The sequence below is a fragment of the Siphateles boraxobius genome, unplaced genomic scaffold (genome assembly GCF_051911475.1).
Source record: "Siphateles boraxobius isolate OS27281-9 unplaced genomic scaffold, OSU_SipBor_1 46, whole genome shotgun sequence".
In the NCBI taxonomy this organism is placed as follows: domain Eukaryota; kingdom Metazoa; phylum Chordata; class Actinopteri; order Cypriniformes; family Leuciscidae; genus Siphateles; species Siphateles boraxobius.
In genome coordinates this window covers 16,817,663-16,839,397 of record NW_027509097.1, presented here as the reverse complement: position 1 = coordinate 16,839,397, position 21,735 = coordinate 16,817,663, and the positions used below count along the sequence as shown (strand labels likewise).

At 37.3% G+C, this 21,735-nt stretch overlaps 3 protein-coding genes across 7 annotated transcripts in view; 1 reads left to right on the top strand and 2 right to left on the bottom strand.

Moving 5' to 3' along the window:
- Positions 1-21,735, top strand: part of shisa9a (shisa family member 9a) — a 736,130-nt gene that overhangs the window by 544,419 nt on the left and 169,976 nt on the right. The window lies entirely within an intron of this gene.
- foxj1b (forkhead box J1b) lies at positions 1,524-6,407 on the bottom strand. 2 transcript variants are annotated; one of them, XM_077201081.1, is made up of 3 exons: positions 6,096-6,200; positions 5,362-5,953; positions 1,524-3,050 (listed from the first exon to the last, which is right to left on the bottom strand). In XM_077201081.1, exons 2-3 carry the CDS (start codon positions 5,911-5,913, stop codon positions 2,247-2,249), a joined length of 1,356 nt encoding a protein of 451 aa, XP_077057196.1. In that variant the 5' UTR covers positions 5,914-5,953; positions 6,096-6,200; the 3' UTR covers positions 1,524-2,246. The 2 variants fall into 2 exon arrangements, with proteins under 2 accessions (XP_077057196.1, XP_077057197.1); XM_077201082.1 differs by having other exon boundaries at positions 5,362-6,407.
- On the bottom strand, positions 7,281-21,438 carry mgrn1a (mahogunin, ring finger 1a). 4 transcript variants are annotated; one of them, XM_077201080.1, is made up of 18 exons: positions 21,263-21,401; positions 20,965-21,081; positions 20,554-20,672; positions 20,376-20,464; positions 20,112-20,258; positions 19,152-19,269; positions 18,926-18,992; positions 18,795-18,838; positions 17,629-17,676; positions 17,272-17,340; positions 16,973-17,132; positions 16,124-16,236; positions 15,230-15,441; positions 15,027-15,141; positions 14,399-14,444; positions 14,073-14,189; positions 9,026-9,068; positions 7,281-8,088 (listed from the first exon to the last, which is right to left on the bottom strand). In XM_077201080.1, the coding sequence occupies exons 2-17, from the start codon at positions 21,050-21,052 to the stop codon at positions 9,031-9,033; spliced, it is 1,590 nt and encodes a 529-aa protein (XP_077057195.1). In that variant the 5' UTR covers positions 21,053-21,081; positions 21,263-21,401; the 3' UTR covers positions 7,281-8,088; positions 9,026-9,030. The 4 variants fall into 4 exon arrangements, with proteins under 4 accessions (XP_077057195.1, XP_077057194.1, XP_077057192.1 ...); XM_077201079.1 differs by having other exon boundaries at positions 20,965-21,178; positions 21,263-21,376; XM_077201077.1 differs by lacking the exon at positions 9,026-9,068 and having other exon boundaries at positions 20,965-21,178; positions 21,263-21,438.

Genomic DNA, 21,735 nt, shown 5'->3' with positions numbered 1-21,735 from the left:
GACTAATCCTCCCTTTCCTTTTTTCTTTTTCATTAAAAAGAGATTTTAAATGTGAAAGTATTATTTTTTTCCCTCAAATGCAGTGGATTTTCACAGATATTTAAGTCAGCTGGATTTTTCAAGGTGGGAGGCACAGCAAGGAAAATAATTCGAAAGAAAGTAAAACACAACTGACTAAAACTCGGCCAACAAAATATGTTCTAAGAATGGTTCTGAATTTTTTTTTTCAAACAGTTTGAATGTTTTAAAAACGTTTTTTTCCTTGGTTATGCGAATGTTAATGAAACAATCCAGTTGACAATTTTGCAAAAGTTATATGAACTTTACTTCTGAATGTTCTTTGAACAATCTGAAACATAGTAGCATTTAAAAAATGTCAGATGAATGTCCAGATAAAATGTTTCAGAAAAAAAACCTCCCATGAGCAATGTATAAATAATGTTTTTGTGCTAAAGTTTTGAGAATATAATCAAGGACCAGATAACTTATAACTACAAAAGAACTTACAACTATTAATGTTCCTAGAAGAATGTTTGTTCATAACTGAACCCTGCCAGAATAAGTTCCTGTCATTCTCTGACTGATCCATCTGAGCGCGATAGAAACTCCTTTAAAACAAGGCAAACGTGCAAATGAACACTATAATCTATAATATAAACTATACTAAACCATTGTCAACATTTGTCAATAGTTATATGTACATATGGTCATATACCACTGATTGTCAATTCAGATGTTGTTCAATGCTTGACGTTCTTTCACGCCTCATGCTGATGTAGTAAAGGTAAATTAGGAGAGTAAAGAGTAAAGATCAGTAGGCAAACATCTGTTGTGAAGCTTAACAGTATTACAGTTATTTGTTTAAGTGAAATTGACTTCAATTTGAGAAATGCAGGCCAGTCTGGGCATGTTTTTACTGTATTTCCCATGTCTATAATCAAACCACTCTGACAATAAATCACAAATAGCCACGTGAAAAGGGTCATGGATAAGATTGATGCCTGTTTGAGTGTATGTGGTGTGAAAGCAGTTTTTATTTAGACATTTTTAGGAAAAATATGTGTAAAAAGCAGAATCAAAATACATTCTGACTGCAATAATATCCAGCTAGCGAAGTCAATAGTAAATCATTAGGAAATATTTACCTTGAAATGATCAGCTAAATCACACAAACACTGTGTAGTCTGTAAAGTACTAAATGTAAACTAAAAACGTTAGCATTTATATTTATCAAATACTTCTTAGAAATTGATCAATTTATAAATCAATACTAAGGTAGAATTTTCAATATTAGTATCAATGACTGGAAATAAGTCTGAACATAGAGAATGCTTATTGTTTTCGTAAATGGCTTCATACTGTTGATCACTAACTTATTTGTATATGGAATTTTTAATTAAATAGTTATTCTAATTTGAAAAATGCAAACATGAATGCTAAAGAAACAATGTACATGTATTATTAATTGTATATAAATAAGTTATCACATGCAATATACAAAAATCAATAGCAATAGACTGAAAAAAGTTGAACAGATTGATCTTTTTATTCAAGAACAGAATATATTTTGTTTCATGTTGCATGTTTTAGTCCATTTCTCAAACAATCGATACAAGTACACTTCTAGAACAGTCATTGCCTCGTGAGATTGCCACCCACAATTCATAGTAAATCTTAGACTAATTACATTACATTCTGAAACATTGAAGAGCTCTTGTGGGACAATTTGTACTTTCGTAGAATATCAGCATAAAAGAGAGAGAAAAAAGATGAGGCTAAGTCACTGGGCAACAAACTGAGCCAATGTTTCAAAGTGCTTGTGCCTTTTTTTCCTCTCGGGAAATGATTTTGTGAAGCACTTTGGCTGGTTGCATCCCTTTTCCCACAAATATGTGATTTATATTTATTTGTATTTTTTGTTAGACTTCTATAAAGCATAACATTGCCTAAAATATCAAAGTAAACTAAAATGAATATATTAGATTGATTAATCAATACAGGAACAAAATGCCACTATCCTAAATAACTAGGCTATTTGTCCCACAGCAATATTTAATCATCCCAAAAAACAAAAAAATCAAGAATTCAAAGATCAATGGTAATTATAAATGAATCAGAATAGGTTCTTAAAAATGCAAAAGAAGTACAAAGAAATAATTACATATAACCTTCCATATCCTCAGTAATTCATTATGCTAATGTAGCAAAACAAAAGTCAGTCGGTCTTCAGACCATCAAAGACATGTTCACAGATATGACTCTGCTCTTTCCCAGAGTTGCATCTCAGAGAAGAATCCCTCACAAAGCCCATAGCCATGATCCAGGGAAATTGGGATGGCTTGGACTTCCTCTTTAATCTCCCAGGGGTGCTGCTGATGCTGGTGAACCTGATCTGAGAACATTCCCTCATAATATTGCGGATGGACCTGTACTTGCTGCTGCTGGTGCTGTTGGTGAAAGTCCTCCATGTTGCATCCCATCATGCCATTCGCCTCTAGGTAAGCACAAGCCTGCTCGTCCTCATTGCTGTAAACAGACCCGTGCTGGTTCTGTGAAGATAGCTCCATCTCGCACCCCAGAGAGCTCAGCGCTGTGTTGATATCCAAATCTTCAAACGTGCTGTCATTCCCACTAAGCACGTCGTCGAAAACAGACGCCAGGTCAAAATCTCCTCTCAGTATGTCTGAAGTTTTGATGTCGGTGGTTAACAGAGGGCTTTTGGAGACTCTGGCCAGCTTGCTGCCTCGTTTGGAGAAGACTTGCTTGCGTTTGTTTCCCGGGACAGGTCCTTGGAAGTGGCCCATTCCCATTTGTTGGCCAGTCTGGTTGCACTGAGAGCCGTACGAGGAGCTGGGAGAGGATAACATTTTGCTCTGTCTCTGGGTATTGAAGTTTGTGGCAGGCATTCGCCGCCGTTTGAAAACGCCATTGACGAACATGTCAGCGTACTGTGGGTCGATTTGCCAAAAGCCTCCTTTTCCTGGCTCATCTTTCTGCCTGGGCACTTTCATGAAGCACTTGTTCAGGGACAAGTTATGGCGGATTGAATTCTGAAAAAAAGGAGAAAAATCATCAGGTTTTTAATATTCTTTCATGAGGGTAACAATATATCATGTCACAGTATAACGCAATAAAAAAATGCAACAATCCCTTATGAAAATTAACCAGGGTTTTATTAGTGTAAAAGTAGTAACCATGTTTTTTTTGTTTTGTTTTTTGGCTAATTGATTACAATTTGTATAACCACGTTTTACCACAAATACCATGGTTAAACTATACCTTGGTTAAACTATGGTAAGAGTAGCAAGGTTAGTAGGTTACTTTGTGGTTACCATGGTTTAACTATAATAGCCATGTTTTATTTGTAGAAAAACCAGGGTTGATTTTTGTAACCGATGTGTATCGTGGATAGCAACAATATGTATTGTGTATAGTTCACCCAAAAGAAATTGTAGACATTTAATTCAGCATCAGATATGGTAATGGAACATCAAATAAGGAGATGGACCAAGCAAGCACCAACTTATTCAAGTCCATTCCTGATGTAATACCAAATTAAATTTTAGCTTTTTTGTAAACTGTTTTTCATATGTCTTAGAAGTAATAATTTAAAAAACTACCGTTTTAACTTTATTGTTTAAACTATTGTGAGATCAGTATCGTGATTTAAAACGAAATTTGACGCTACGTATAACTACGTATACGTATACTTCGCGATTTTAAGTTGGTACTTATTTCATGTGTGCACTATAAAACATTTTTTATGCAAATTAAATTAAGCTGTTTGAATGTAGAGCAACATCATGGTTTAGAATTTATAACATAAATGCAATAACTTCTAGTGGCAGAAGAAGACAACGCGTATAAAAAAGGCTCCTATAAAATCCCATTGTGCAACAGGTAGAGGTGTCCTGTTTCATTGGCTCACTGTGTGTGTGACAGAGACAAGGGGGGAGGGGAATATTGTGTGTACAGGAGAAGAAATGCTGTGAATAAGGCTCTCTAGTAATACAGCACGCTTAGATGCACATGATCAGTGGCTTCCTTAAGGATCCCTCATTATGGAAGGAGGCCTCAGGAAACCTAGTGCTTTTGGGTACAGTGGTCTCAGCTTCCATCATTAGTCAGGAAACCTAGTGCTTTTGGGTACGATGGTCTCAGCTTCCATCATTAGTCACCCTCCTTAACACATCTCAGATGAGTGCACAGGTCTGGCCATTTGCTATTTGGTTTAATGTTTTGATAGTGCTGTATTGACAGACTATATGGTTGACAGACACCAGCTAATACTGTTAATTTGATTCTCGAACGAATGACTCGTGAATTGGTCCTTTTGGGTGTATCAGACACATAACTTACAGCATGTGTGGGACGATTACCAAAAAAATGACTTTTGTGAGCTTGTTCTTTTTAGTGAGAATCAGGCAAATACAGAGCTAAGTGTTTTCTGATTCCCTAACAATGAGTCGTTTCTTTTTAGTGAATCAAAAACATACAGAGTTAGAAATGTAGTCCGATTTTCAAATAAATTAATCTTATGAGCTGGTTCCTTTTTAGTGTATCGCGAACGTACAGAGCTACAGTCTGATTCCCCTGCTAATGGCTGTTATGAGTCGGCTCTTTTTAGTGAATCAAAAACCTTGAAATTGAATGAATTGGTCAGAGCTCGGTTATAGTGGATTAATTCGACTCCCTTACTGAACCGTTATGTTTGATTCCAAAAAAAGTTTAAAAAGTAAACACTACTTTAAAGAGCAGTAGGTATTAAATTAGTTTCTTATTTGTTGTCTGTTAAAATCTGAAAATCTTATTTAACAATAGTCTGAATAAGATCATTTCAGGTTTTAATACAAAGAATGGCACTCCTAGGCTCCTAAAATAATCGTTATTGAACAGTTAAAGGGACAATTCACCCAAAAAATGAAATTTCAGTCATCCTTTACTCAGCCTCAAGTTGTTCTAAAATTGTATCAATTTCTTTCCTCTGCTGAACACAAAAGGGAGATATTTTGAAGAATGTCAGTAAAGAGTTGATGGACCATATAATGGAAGTCAACGGGGCCCATCAACTATTTGGTTACCCATAATGTTCAAAATATCTTCTTTTGTGTTCAGCAGTGTAAAGAATCTCATACAGGTTTGGAACAACTTGAAGGTGAGTAAATGATGACAGAATTTTCATTTTGGGGTGAATTGTCCCGTTAAGGAACCTGAAGCTGAATCGTCTCACGGTCGGTGCACCTGTTGCACAAAAAAGGACAATTTTCTATCACTCCTGTGAAAATCTAAAGATACTGAATTTCAATGCAGAAAAAAACATCAAGTGATTCTCAAAGATAAATAAACGATCGGTGAAATTACCTGCCAACTTGGCTCCGCGTATCTGTAGTAGCAGAAATTCTCAGTGATCCAGCTGTATATGGCTGACAGGGTGATTTTGGTTTTGTTACTAGCTTGCATTGCCATGCAAATCAGAGTGGCATATGAATAAGGTGGCTTCACGTGGCGGTTTGTTTTATAGTCGATCTCCTCCGCAGGATTTGTTTGCGCCGTTATGTAGTGTCCCGCTTGCTGGTGCGTGTATGAATTCGCCAAACTGCTGCAGGACGTTGTAGGATTCCCAGGTGTTTGTGGCATCCCTGTGGCGGCGGTATCTCCGGCAGGCGGGCTGGAGGGCGAGTCGGTGCCCCCCAGCTGGTTTTTGTGGTAGAAGAGTTGTTGCGGGTGGCAGCCGGAGCTGGGAGTCCTCTCGAGATTGGCACTGAGGATGGAGAAGTTCTGCAGCCAGTGCAGACTGGTGAGACTGTCGTCAAAGTGAACAGAGCCGCTGACATTGTCCTGATCCTCCGGATGAAGCATCATCCATCTCTCTTTGAATTTATTCGCCATCTCAGGACTCATTAACACTGGCATAGTGGACGCGACTTTATTTGGTGTTTTCGAAGAAACAGTTCTGTGAAGCACAGACACGTTGCTTGAAAATTCGAAAATAACGGCTGATAAAAATGTAACTGCAAAAAGTGTATTTTTTATAACGGTAGGCTATAATCCACCACAGGGTTAGGCAAAATAAATCCCTCAAATGAAATGCCTACCTGCGAAATGAAAACACGTAGACCTCTTCGGTCTGTAGCGGTGAATGGATATCTCTCAGTCCGTTAGATTCCGCCCGTTTACCTTAGACTTAGAGCAACAAGTGCAGCAGATAAAAGAGCGCATCCACAGGCTCGTGAATCGTAGGCTACATGTCCTGATATCTACTGCGAAAAGCAGCATTTCAATCCTGTCTTAGAAAAAGCCATGTAGGATCAAATTCAGTGTCTCGTAAGCGAATGAATACGATAGAAATGAGATGCGGGCTTTGCACTCCGCCGTTTTGCCTGTTTCTTAATAGCCCTTTAAATGTTGACGCCCTCTGATTGGCTGAGACCTCCAGAGTTGAACATGTCATTGTTCCTGCGCGAGGAGTGTATTCAACCACACATCCGCGCGAAATGTGACAGGTGCTCATTTATTGAAATAGTCATTTATTAAATTATTGTGATTTTAAACCTTGTGAATTGATAACTGTTTCTCGATTAATGATTTCCATTCCATTTCCATTACACAAAGTGTAGCCTCCGTCTGAACTGGTACATTTGTAACGGTTTTTACATTCTATCCACTATTATCTCCTTTATTCTTTTTTTATCTGTTTGTTTTTATCGCGAACTCAATTTTCGTCTTAACATTTCTTCATACCTAAGTCGTTAGAAAGTCGTTGGTTATATTCTATACGCGCGCGCCAAGTGTAGTAGAAAGGCGCACAGATGAAAACAGTGACGCGCAACGAAAGGAGCGCGCCACTCATCCCGCCTGAGACCTGCCCTCTCTTCACAAAGTCCAGCTTACATACCACATTGTCATAAAACCGTTTTCTCAGCACGCCTACACAAAGTTGGGCGCTGTATTTGGGTATAAATACACCTAAATACTTTAGGTGACAGGAGAAACTACACTAAATGCCGTCTCATCTGACTAAATGAGCGAGCGTATTACTAAAATAGTGAATACACTGCCATCATCTGGATAAACATGGTCTCTACAATACAATACGCTTAACTATTCATCTATCTCTATATCCATCCATCTACTGTATCTATCTAATTAGTAATTAAGCTTTGCTTCATTTTTAATATTTCTTGGATGTAGCCATTGGAATTAGGGTTTGTGCCAGAACAGCAGGATCATGAAAAAAATTGTATATAATTTATTCCTTAAAATAACCACAGTGACTCATATTAGTGCACAACACTTTATGATAAAACGATTTGACTACATACAAATATACATAACTTTTAAAGGCGCCTGACATAGATAAGCAGCAGTGAATTCACTAAAAAGCATCAGATATGTCACTGTAAATGATGGCAGATCCCTCTATAAACTACTCATTAAAGCTTCAAAAAGTGCTACAGCTTCCCACTTTGTATGTTTCAACGGGAGGACGAAGGGACAGCCAACACAGTACTGTAAGGCACAAAACAAATATATAAGATACAGACATAGATGATTACTTCAACTGGGTAACTGATCATAGTATGCGTCAGTATCAGACTGCAATCTGATGCACTTAGTGTTCATTTGTTGATTACAGAAAACAATAAAAACGTATCAAGTACACAGTCATAAAACACCATGAAGCTGCATACTTCAAGAAAGCTGGGCATCCATTAAAGGAAATTGAACCATTCAAAAGTTTTGTACTCTCAAAGCAAAAGCTATGACGGTCCTATAAACGTCTTTTCTTCATAAAGTTTTCTAGAAGCTAGTGCGTTAAACTCCTGTGTAATGTTTCTACTTCACAGAGAAATGTCTTGGACTCTTCAACATAAGACTTTGATTGTGATAAGAAGTAATCGTCTGAATTAGTGTGTTGGATTGGGAACAGATTGAATAGCGTAGTGGAGGTTGAGACAGCGGGTTGATGAAACGTTTATGAAGCGAGACGCTCATCTTCCATGCGGACGGTGCTGGGGAGGCAGAGCAGAGGCTGACTGGAGCTGCTGGTGCTCTGACTCTTCAGGCTTTCTATGGACTCTGATGACCCTGAGGAAGGGTGAAGACAGGTGGGACAAGTGAGAATGAGCAGAGAATCTTTTGGAAACACTTAATACATTTATTTTTCTCATGAAAACCTTTTGAGTTCTTTACAACTTTAATTACACCTGATTTAAAAGGGATGAGTCGGGCCAGATAGTGTAGAAGTGTGTTTAATAGATTGACACTGAGGGTGTGTTCACACTTGTAGTTCGGTTCTCTTGATCCGGAACAAAAAAGAAATCTAACCGAACCTTAAGATACAAAACAAATAAACAAACAAAAATAAAATGGCTTTTATGACGTATATTTCGCGCCAGAACTTGACGTACATCCAAGACAATGCTGTGTGCTGGACTAAATGTGTCAATGAATGTGCGTACATATGATGGTATTTTTACCAGCTGAGAACTCACGAAGAGCTTAGAAAACATAAAGAGGTCAAACCAGCGGTAGGACTTCCTGCAAGAAGATCTGGAGCGAGGAGACACGGTTCTGATCCCTGTACTGAACTGTGATGGGCAACATCGTGACAATGAGACAAAACAGATGTGCCTGAGCATTCTGTCTTTTTAAGGGAGTGGCTTCTTGTGACATCACATCCTGCTTTTGGTCCGTGTTCTGTTCATATTTCAGTCGAACCGCTCCAGAGTTTGTTTGAAAATGGACCGAGACCCATCTTTTCAGGGGTCAAATGAACCGCATTAGCAGAACAAATCCGGCAAGTGTAAACACACCCTTACAAAACCATGTCTACATTGATCCATGTGCCATTTCATGGTTTTATGGAGTCTACTATTATTCTAAAATGTGGAAAAAGTATAAAAGGCGTGTCCAAACTTTTCTAAATGTGACTTATGAATAACTTATGAACTGACTCTTACAAAGTGACTGGCAGAAAAAAAAGGAAAACAACAGTGAATTATTCATGACATTGATGACCTACCAGAGTCAACATTCCTCTACAGCAGTGGACCATGACTCAGACGCTACGTGCGTTAAGAGCAAAGCCGAGTTAGAGTAAGAAAGAGATAGAGTCAAGAGACAGCACAGCATTACACATGCAAACACACAGTATAAGTACAGAAGCCCATTTATGCCACATAAAGGGGTAAAGAAATCATGCTTTGGTAAATCATAATTATGACACAAAAAGTCAAAATTATGAGATACTAAGTAATTGTGAGATTTATGAGATAGAAAGTCTAAATTATGATATAAAAAAGACAATAATGACAAAAATCAATCAAGCCATTTTTTTGTCATAATTGACATTCAATTTACCTTTCAACTTCAGTAATAATTTCCATTATTTCAGACCTAATTTAAACTTATAATAATGACGACTTAGTATTTCATGATTTAGATATTTTATATTTTATTTCATAATTATGTCTGTTTATGTTATAGTTATGTAAGACTGGAAAAACTTGAAGGACTTTAAGAGAGGGCCACTCTCTGAGAAAACAAAGGAAATTAACATTTGAACTCCCCCTCATGCACTATTGAGACGAAGGTCTCACCTCCCTCATCCTAATCTACATTTCTGTCCTTCATTCTTCATCCTGGCAGAGATCTCCCAAACTCACACAAGAATCTAAATGGTTTAATGTGAATGATTATCATCTAGTTTTATACATATTTGGTATTATTTGAAATGTCTCATTCCCAAAGAAGTAAACCCAAAAGGTAATAAAGTTCTTAGGAAGTTTAGAAATATCTTCCACACCCTCCAGTACTGGAGGGTGTGTCTTTGAGTTAACCCCTTCGACCATTTGACTGAATGCTAATTTTCCACTGCTAGCAAATGGTGACTTACAGGTAAATTTCCACTGTGAATGATGTTTAGATTTGAATGAGGTCTGGGTATATAATGAAACGCAGCGAGAGCTCAGGGCCTTTTCTATATCTGAGATCGGCCCGTGAGGCTGAGAGTTGCGAGACTCTCAGCCTCACGCATTTCTTGTCGGGTAAACTTTTTCCTCTTTGTTCTAGAGCATTTGATGTTTTGCATTGATTATCCTTGAACTGATTATGAAATTATAATGATACATTTACCTGACATATTAAATTGTGACATTTGATTATTCTAATTGACTTTGACACATATTTGCATTCAAGAGTTTAAAAGAATAGTAAAACATTCGCTCACATTTAATGATGCACAGATATCATTAAAGCCTTTTCATTTATGGAGTCAGATGAAATAAGGAGAAAATACATATGAGAAAATGTATTGCATTTAACCAAAAATACTTTCCCGCGAGAAAAGACAGTAACACGCAAAGACCTTCACCGCTAATTCGAGTACCGCCATTGGATCGAGTTAGACGGCCTCACGGTTATGATTTACTAAAGCTGCTTTTTCCTTACGTGGTAAAAATGGACTTCCATAGCAGAGATATTCTTCTTCATCAAAGTGATGTCTTAAAGGGATAGTTCACCCAAAAATGAAAATTCTGTCAGTATTTACTCACCCTCATGTTGTTCCAACCCCATAAGACCTTCGTTCATCTTCAGAACACAAATTAAGATATTTTTGATGAAATCTGAGAGCTGGCTTACTCCCTCTTAGGCTTCTATGTAATTGCGTCTGCCAGCCCAGAAAAGTTAGTAAAGACATTGTTAAAATAGTCCAAGTGACTACAGTGGCTCAACCTTAAGTTTTCACGAGAGCGCCACAACACGTGCGCAAGAACTGAGAAGATGGAGCAGATGGGTCTCAATGTAGTGTTTAAAATGGTTCTAAAGTGTGCATTTCCTGGATGTCCAAATCGCGAGAAACCAACGAGAAAACATAAAAGTGCCTCAACAATACTGCAAAAAGAATGGCTTACCTTTCACACTTTCCCATCAAATGATCATGAGCATCATCTTCTCATTTCTCGCGCATGCGTCGAGGCGCTCTCGCGAACTCACATCAAAGGCCCACACAGAAGAAAATAAATAATTGAATAAAGTCGTTATTTTGGGAGGTTTTTGCGCACAAAAAGTATTCTCGTCGCTTGATAAACTTAAAGGTTGAGCCACTGTAGTCACTTGGACTATTTTAACAAAGTTTTTAGTAACTTTTCTGGGCCAGCAGAACGAAATTACATAGAAGCCTATGAAGGAGTGAAACAGCTCTCAGATTTCATCAAAACTATCTTAGTGTTTCGAAGATGAACGAAAGTCTTATGGGGGTTGGAACAACATGAGGGTGAGTAATTACTGACAGAATTTTCATTTTTGGGTGAACTATCCCTTTAAGAAGGAAATTTCAAAGCATTTATTAACTTAATGTGGTTTAAATGACTACAATTAAATTCAAATAAAAGAATACATTTTTTTAAAAATTATTGAAAATGCAAACATGCGTTCAATGTTTCAAATATGTTTCAGATTCATTATGTGGTTAATTACCCCTCCAGTTACATTTGTGTATGAAACATATTTTTAAACTATTTATTTTAAATTAAAATGACCTAATAGAACTGATTACATCAAGAATTTACATCAAGAATCACAATTTTACATCAAGAATCACAAATAGTCAGAGGAAATATTTACACCCCTATTAAGTACATCTTAAAATCCCCATGTGGTGAAAATCAAGTTTTTAATGTTTTTTATACGTCTACTGTATGTGGTGTTTAATTTGCTTTCAGACAAACCATGTGCAAATTCAAATTCAAGTCAACACCACTGCGGAGTATTTTCTCCGCAGTGATCTGCAGTGATCTACAGTGGGGGAAATAATTATTTGATCCCCTGCTGATTTTGTAAGTGTGCCCACTTACAAAGAAATGAAGGGTCTGAAATGACACCTGTCCACTAAGCTTGAGCGGTATCCAAATTTTGATACCGTCAAACCTCCTCCCTATTTTACCGGGGTATACGGTATTACCGTGACTAATTAAAAATTATGACATAAGGCTCAGACAGCGTCACCAAACTGTTGGCTTGTGCCTACACCATCAGAAACTGAATACCAGGTCGGGCAAAAAAAAACAAACAAAAATCAAGGCCAACCCGTGCACGTTGTGGCTGATCCCGGCTGACGGCATTAAATGTAATATGAGCCGTAGCCCTATTTAGACTCGAATATTTTTAATACGTGGGCCGTTATAATATGGTGGAGCCAAATAATTTTATAACCCAGGTGCTGAGGGGGTGGTAGATATAAATACTATTTATAAATGAGCAAAAATGGGACAATAATATTTAATTATTTTATTAATTAATTTAAATTAAATTAACAAGCAACATGCAAGAAGTGCATTTGTAAATCCGGTGACACGTGTCCATTGATTTTTATTAATACAACTTTTCTGTCAGTGCTGCAAAGATTAAGTTGACGATCGCCATCTCCTAGTTAACGCGTATATATAGAGAGAAATGCAAATCATGGATTACATAATCAGAAGGTATAGGCCAGCCTTTTTCTTTTCGTTTTGAATTGTTTCGTTTAAAGAAACTGACGATTGATATCTCCGTAGTGAACGCGCCTATGAGAAATGCACATCATGGATTAATCAGAGAGTATGCTGCCTATATTTCTTTTCCTTTTGAATTGTTTCGTTTAGAGAAATTGACGAATCGCCATCTCCATAGAGAACGATAGAGAGAAATGCACATCATGGATTACATAATCAGAGAGTAGGCTAGCCTATTTCTTTTCGTTTTGAATAGTTTCGTTTAATTTGATGATCGCCATTTCCATACGAACGCGCATAGAGAGAAATGCACATCATGGATTAAATAATCAGCGAGTGGCCTATTTCTTTTCGTTTTGAATTGTTTCGTTTAATGAAATTTCAAGCTTTATTTAGATATAGGCCTATCTGTCATGTCTGTGAGGCATACACTGAGTTTCGGTTAATTTATGATGAGATATCAATGCAAGTGACCGCGGCGCGCCAGCGCACGATCATGTCATGATTATGTTGTCTGCTATATTTGATTCTTATTTATTAAATCCAGGCAATTGGTTGATAAAAAAATTATTAAAATTAAGATACAATTTATACAAAACGAAATTCACTTTAAAGAAAGGCCTTTTACAAAATGAAACTTAATTAAGTGGTCAATGTCTCGCGGTCACCTTTTTTATTGCAACATTTACAAATTGCCTCGTCAGTATTTACCGCCTCTCCCTTCTCTCTCTCTCTCTTTCTCCTCCACACTGTCACTTGATGACAACTACATAAGCATTTTTAGGCATTGAATAAATTATATTTATATATTATATTTAAGTGCCTGTAATGACGGTATTGAAACGGATACCGTTGCTATTTTAAGACCCCGCAGTATACGATATTACCGAAATTCCGCCCAACCCTACTGTCCACAGAATCTGTCAGTTAACACATTATTAGCCGATTGATAACATAGTCAAGCAAAAGGCTAATCATATTAATAACCGCTATGTGTCCGATGTTGTAAAGAGCGATACCATTGTGCTGCGTTTACCTCAGTAAGTTGAGCGAGTGAATCTCTGAGCTGCTGTGTGTGAGTGGAGGTGGGGCTAATTAGCATATTCATGGTTCCGTGTATATTAGATGAAGCAGGGATGTAGAGTTACATTTAAGCTATATTAAGGCATGAAGAATTTTTTTTTACAGGAAAAAACTTTTAAATATGTCATTTTGACTACGGGGAACTTTAAGTAATTCACTTGAGAATTTGCTAGTGTGTAGAAGGCAAGTAAATGATACTGTAAGAGAACAGTAAAAATCCATTTCAAGAGATGCTTTACTGGGTAAAAATTGCTGGGCAAAGCTGCAGCAATAATAGAGAAGGTTCACACAGCACAGCATTAGTTCTGCCAAGCATGCTGAAAAACTTGCTTCTCCAACTTTACTATTTTGCATTTTCTCAAAGTCAACAGTACAAGGGTTTATCAGGACATGGAAGTGGACTCAAAGGAACTATTCCTATAATATGAGTTTTGGCAGACTAAATAAGAGTGTCAATGAGGATTGTGGAGTACGGAGTGTGTGTTAGCGGCTCACCAGGCAGGGCGAGATCTGCTGAGGGGTCACTTTCTGTCCGGCTCAGGCTGCTGCGCTCGCTGTGGCAGTCCTGTAGAATTTCACTCACAGACACACTCAGTGATCTGCTGTCTGAACCTGCCAACATGACATGATTAACATCGTTTCTTCTCCAACACCAAAGCCTGACAAGACTCAGTCAGAATGTTCATATTATACATTTTATATCATACAGTATAAAATATATAATATATTTTATTTGTATTGCCGCATTACCGTTGCCCATGTTTTTTGAAGGCTTGCATTACTGACATTTTAATGCAGATTTGCACATTGAGTTTGCTTACCTGAATTTGGGAAACCAGGATTGGTGGACACACCCTCTGCTGTGGCCTTTTAGGAAATAAAATAAATGAGCAGTTTTTATAGGTACTGGGAAATTATATACTAACACAACACTAGTTTGCATTTTTTATCAGTCACATGCCACTAGTTAAATAAAACCAACAGATCTATGCAAAACTAATCCATGATCAGCAATACATGATCAGCTCATTCAAATCACACACGCAACAAATGTTTAGAGGAAATACATTTTTAAAGAAACTATTGTACAAGTGTTTGTCACAGACCCTCAGAAAGGTCATTTTAATACCAAGAGTATAAAAACTATGTTCGTAAAATATAGTAGTTTCTTTTTGCTGTTCCTGTTGAATAAAAGCCATTAGCTCACTGGCTGACACTTTATTTTAAGGTGACGTTGTAATAGTGTAATTTCAAAGCACTGAGTAATATTAATTAACTACATGTACTTACTATAGGGTTAGGGCTTGGTTTAGGCGTATATGCTTACTATACGTTAGTTCATGTAACGTGTATCTACTGTACGGCACCTTAAAATAAAGTGTTACCATTTTCTGGCTTGTCAGAGGGCATCATTTAACAAATGCAGGTAAGGAAGTGATAGTGTCTGACCTCAGTGGGACTGAGACTGCAAGGCAGAACAGACGGAGGTTGGGTATCTGAGAGTTCTGACATTCTCTCCTCATCTTCCTCCTCCTGTATGGGGGACGAGGGAGAACGTGTAGACCTGGAAACATCACACATACAGTATCACTAGAAAAAAAAAAAACATTACTTGAGCATTTTCAGAGAGTATTTTCACAATAGTAACTTACCCGTCTGGTGACTTGCTACCTTTGCCCTTCATTGATGCGGGATCTGCGTTTTGCTGCCGCCCAGTCAGGTTGAGGGGATCTCCCATCTCCCCCGAAAATTGGATCTCCTCATAGAGAGGTGCTGATGGGATTGAAGGGGACATGGGTTGCACCCCGTTCAGTGCTTCAAGCAGGGAGATGGGCTCGTAGCCGGGAGGGATGTTGTCGGCATTCTGAGATTCAATAAGAAAGTAAACTTCAGACTTATTTCCATATATAATTAAAAGGATTTAGTGCTTTTATTTTTTTTAAAGAAGTTTGTCTGGCAACATAAACCTCACCTACCAGCTTGGGGTTATTAAGTTTTTTTTATTTTATTTAAGAAATTAATACTTTTATTATATAAAATTGTACATTAAGTAAGTTGATCAATAGTGACAGTAAAGACATTTTTATTTTATTTTTATTTCAAATTAATCATGTGACTGAAGACTGGAGTGATTATGCTGAAAATTCAGCGTTGCCATCAGTAGTAAATTACATTTTAAAAATATATTAAAACAGTAAACAGTTATTTAAATCAGAATAACATTTTCACAATATAACTGTTTTTCCTGTATTTCTGATCAAATAAATGCAGACCTGGTGAGCATAAGAGACTTCTTTTAAAAAACCTTACAGACCCCAAACATTTGAACAGTGGTTTAAGTGTCGCCATATGCCAAGAAAATGGAAACCATATTTGTCCAATATACTGGTTTATGTGCCACTGAAACCTAAAGCTCCTGGACTGGAGTCAAATACGAAGCAAAATTCCACTGGACAAAATCAATACTTCTGTAGCAACGCAGTTAAAACGGATCCATCAAGTATTAATAATTTGAGTACAGGATGAAATATGATTGTGAATTTTACCGAATGCTCAGTATGGTCAGAGCTTTGGGACAGCACTGGGCTAAAGGAAACCGGGGAAAGAGCGGCGGCTGTTTTCTTCCTCACGGCTCGGATCTGGAGCAGGGCTCTGAATGCTGGGGCAGTGACAGCAGAAAGGAAGGTCATGTGGGGGGAAAAAGGACACAAATGCAGTGTGCATAAACAAACACAGGTGCTGCATCTTCACATTAGACATGCTTTAGTGTTACCAGATTCATTTGGCTACAAAATGGGGGTAAATATTTGGACAGCTGGTCTTACTGTTGAAGCAAAATCAGTGCACATTCTCTCAGTGCAGAAGTTCTATAGAGCAGCAACATTCTTTACACAAGTACACAAAAGCTTGGCCAAGTCACAGCAGTCCTGTTATATAGTTTCTTATTAGCATGTTTCTGCTTAAATGATATAGCAAGGATATAACTTTTCCTCAGGAAAATAATAATAAATTCACTACATATAACTCATATGAACAAAATGCCCCTAAACATAAACTCACTACATATGAAAAGCCCCATACTACTAAACCTAATAATCATTATTACATGACAACTCCAGCAGATGGCACTGTTCTTCAACAGTCACATGATCTGCACTGCGTGCGAGATCAATGATGCACGAGGGACTGACTATTCATCTCTAAAAAGAACAATGAAAAGGGGAATAAAGGCACAATGGTAAATCAGTCCATATCAGATTAAAAAAAAAAATCTCTCAGCCTTTTATCTTTATGGCCATACCCACTTTAAAGGTTCGACTCATTTAGTGGAACAAATCTGAATAATAATGGGGGAACAATAAAGGAACCTCAGGCATTGATTAATGAGCACTTACGCAGTCTGCAGATAGGGCAGTTGTTGGCCTGGTAACGCAGTGTGTCAGCACAGGCATTGCACAGACACAGGTGCCTGCAAGGGAGAATCAGTGTGTCACGAAGGTCTGATAAACAAACCACACACTCGCTGCTGTTGTCACTGTTCTCATCCTCTGTTGACTGAAGAGAGGAGACAAAGAAAAAAATAGTACATGAAATCAGACACAGGAAATGGCAGGATGGATATTGTATTACCAGGTACCAGTCAGGCACATCATCTCTTTTGCCTTAAATTCTCTGTCGTAGTGACATGATTTACCTTTGTCTCCAGATTGTTCCGGTTTTCAATGCCGTAAATCTCCTGCAGCAGATAGCTCACACGATCCACCTAAAAGATGAGCATACGACACGTAAGTGAAATGCAGATTATGGGCTGGGGAAACCCCACATCAAAGATCAAAATGATCATTATCTTTTTCATGAAGTGACATAAGAATGCATGAGTAAATGAATCAAAGCTTTCAATCTGTCTGATTAATGAGGGATCCAATTAAAAAACACAATCATATAGCCACAAACAGACATATTGGATAGTAAGATAGTTCTGTTACTACAAGGCACAAATATCACACCCTTACATTTAATAATTAGAAATATGAGCTGCCAAAATACTTACGATTTGCTTCTGTTTCAAAGGCTTCACTGAGAAACTGCCATCAACATGCTGTAAATGAGGGAATACACATAGTACTAGTATAATAAAAACAACAGAACAAGCTGGCAAGGTAAAAAAATAAATAATAATTTGTGCACCAAGATAGTGAGAGATCAAAATTAAACTTTTATCTTATTGGGAGATGGCTATTTCCATTAAAAAATATTAGTACTGTTCGGAAAAATAATGTTTTATTACCGTAGACAACATTTAACATCATATTTACATCAGCAACGTGATTAAAATTAAGCAAGTTTAATCAAATCTCTTCGAATTAAAGGTGCTCTAAGCGATGTCGGGTGACATCACTTCTTGTTGACGTTTAAAGTATTGTCAAACAAAACGAAGGCTGGCTAGACCCTCCCTCCTCCTCATCCGCGCACTAACCCCCCAAACCCCACCTCCAAATCCTTCTTATCGGTTACTGGCTGGGACAGTTTGTTATGTTTTGTGGTGCGGGTTAGCCCAGTTTGTTTTTGTTGCCGTTTGTGGAGCCTGGGGTGTCTGCAGAGACCGTGTTTTTTTACAGTGTGTTCAGGGGACAGGCAGCTAGCGGATAGTGAGGAGATGTTTGTTGTATGTGACAAAAAATGTTTTGGCCTAAAAAACGTGTGACATCGCTCTGAGCACCTTTAAGATAAAAGTTATTAAAAGTTTATTTTTCTTAAATCTGTGAAGACATATTAATGCACTACTTTTAAACATCATATTTTAGACTGACTATGCCGTGTTAATAAAAATGTCTGAAACTTTGTATGATGCACGGGAACTTTTGTTCTATGCAATAAATCTAAATAAATTATGTTGATTCTGTCTACTTTTATTTTCTACATTGGCTACAAAGCATTTTCCAGGGTTCCACAACTCATTTTGATCAATTAACTTTTGACCATGACTTTCAAGATTTTATAAACCTTTTCCAATGCCTGATGAAGAAAAAGCAGGAAAAAAAAGAAAGAAAAAAAATTCCATGAGTCCAGGGTTGAGATTCATGAATCCCAAACTGACTCCATAAAAGTCTGCCTGGTTAATGACTTACTCAATATTATAAAACATGACCGAATGCTTGCGAGTTTTCAGACCAGCTGACATTCTTGAGCAGAAAACAAATCCCAATCAATACACACCCTTTCAAAAGCTGCCAAAAGAACATGTGCATGCCCGGTAACATCTGTAACAGAAAATAAAATGAGAGAAAACGGTGAGTAATGATATTACAGAATTATAACTGATTTTATGATCAACATTTTTCACCAACCATCTCCATCATCCACTATTGCTTGGATCACCAAAGGGAAAACGCCTTTGTCCAGATCAAAGTTCAGCTACAGATAAATATAAATGTTTAATTAAAAAAATTCATGAAACATCTAACTATACACAACAGTTTTTTGTTTACATAGTTCTTTTAAAATCAATACAGCTGAAAAGGCCTTGATGAGATGGCACTGATGCAAATAATGAGTCTCTACAAAAACAATCACCTCTTCAGGCTTCCATTTGGTGAAATCAATCTTGAAGGATGGCAGACAAAATTGCTGATTAATCCCTCTCTTATAATGGACCATCTCAGACACCATTGAAGGGCTCTTGGGGCTGTATCTTTAAAAAAAAAAATTGTAGTGATCATCACCAACAAGTCTGAGCATAACTGAAGGTATCAGTTACTACTAATGTACATTTCAAACACGGTGACCAATGTAAAAGCGCTAAACCCTTATGTTGTTGAGATTTTCTTTTCCCCGAAAATTGTAATGTTATCGCATTGGATTAAAATGTACTGACTTCACTCACACAAGGTATAACTATACTTCCCAAAATTGAGATAATTTTTTTACTTTTTTTGTTGGAAACTCGCATTACTGCGCACACGCACGCACGCATGTTCATGTAAATAAACAAACAAACAAACAATTTTGAGTGTTACAGGCTTTCTTTTTCACAGAGATGAACTTTATCCTCAGATCAATGATGCTCAGATCAATGAAGCCTGCAATCAATCAGTTTCAAAAATAAATACAAAACATGTTCTTACTGAAAGAAAATTAATAAGTTGACAAAACTTATATTTGGTGATAATATAGCATAATGAGCAAATTACAAGCAATTTTTAAAAGGCTGGTCATTTTTGGCCAAAGGTGTTAACAAATTTAGACCAAGGAGAAAAAGATTGGTCAAAAGATTTTCAATTTAGACCAAGTGCCACTGTTTTCAAGAAAGCTGTTGTCTAGATGCCAATGGGTTATGTTTCTTTAGGATCAAATGGCTTAAATGGGACTTTAAAGCAATTGAGGCTATCAATCACAAGACACTCAAATTTCTACAGATCTAATTTTTTTTCCTGTAAGAAATTCACTTAGCTTCAAAAGTGAGCACAACAGACTCGCTGATTTAGCATCATTCTGCAGAAACTTTACACAATATACTACTCAGTGGAAACTTACATTGCCATCCCATTGGCAAACTCCTCAAAGGCTTGACAGTATAATGTAATAGCCACTCTGGCATCAGTATCAAAGCAGAATTCAACGCTGTAAAGGACCTTGGGATCGCCTGTGTCCTCTGGTGTGCTGTCAGAATCATCCTTATACCTGCAAAATTAGAAAAGCAAAAGTGTGTTGTCACGGCTCTCTTATTTCAGCAAATAGTTAAAAACATTGTGACATCATCAGCAACACCTTCAAGCCATGACTATATTCACAATAAACCTGACAAGTCGTAAAGAATCCTTCCTGATGTTCACCAAACTCCTCAGCGTCTTAACAGGCTCATGTGGTGCTGGCGTCACATAGGGAAACTGTGGAAAATAGGACAAAAACCTATGTGTGAGGATGACAAAGTGTCGGACTCTTGAAAGTTTTGAGGCGGAGGTTTCATTTTGGTCACCTGCACAGGTCTGTTGCCAAGGAAATTCAAATCCATATTTTCCCCAAAAAGATATCCCTCTGGATGGGGTGTGTCAAACTTTTCTCCTCCCATGAAAAAATGACTGGTGAAATAATTTCCTGCAATAAAAAGACATTAAGGAGATTATTATCTAGGATGGATGTGGACACTAGAAAGAGTTGACACTAACGTTAAATTAAATAAGTTTATTTTCTCTACACACATTAGATAAGTCAAACGCTGCCAAAGTAGATTTCATAAGCTGAAAACATGAGACATTACAGTAAATACAGAAAAGAACAGATTTGGGAGATGTAAAAGTACAAAATGTAAAAAACATAAAGAATAGGTAACGGTCTATGAGTGCACATTAGAAGTTAACATTTTACGTAACGTTAAGTGACATTTTACCTGATTTTGGGGGATATCTGTACGCTGAATTGGCTTGAATATCGATGTCTTCAACTCCAGCAATCCTTCGACTCAGTATTGAACCCATTTTTAAGTGTAAATGGCTGTTGAAGACTGCTATATGTAGATAAAAGAAGATTTATCTGGACAGTTAGCTGGAAACCGTTTGCTTCCTCCGCTATGGAAACATTCCCATCTCTGGCGATAAAAAGACCTGCGAACAAAAGACATCAACTTCCGTATTTACGTTCTAGCTCTTCTGATAAACCACACTGACATGTAAAATCCGTTAACTTACAAGTAGACGTCAAATCATCGACGTTGCAACGGTGAACAAAACAAAAACAAAAACAAGACTATTGGAAAAAACTGTCTTTTGAAGAACCCATATTCTCGCGAGATGGGATTTTCCTTAGAGCAAAGGATATTGGGATATGTTGTACGTCTACCGTCCATCGTAGTCTCAGCCTTGTCTCAGCTGACTTAACAGAAGATATTCACGCCACAAAAGAAACATTAATTCGACACTAATGCCCTTTTAATTTACTGTAACTGTTACATACACTGAGTTATGTTTTTTAATCACGTGATAGTTTTTAAATTTAAATGCCAGTGCTGCAAATGGTAATTTCGCCTTATGTCTAAAATCTTATTTTATAACACCTAATCTTATTTCATGGATGGAGCGAGCAAGATTGAATTTGTATATATTTTCTAAAAAAAAATAATGCTATCAACATTACAAAGGACTGTGCTAAAGTACATCAGATG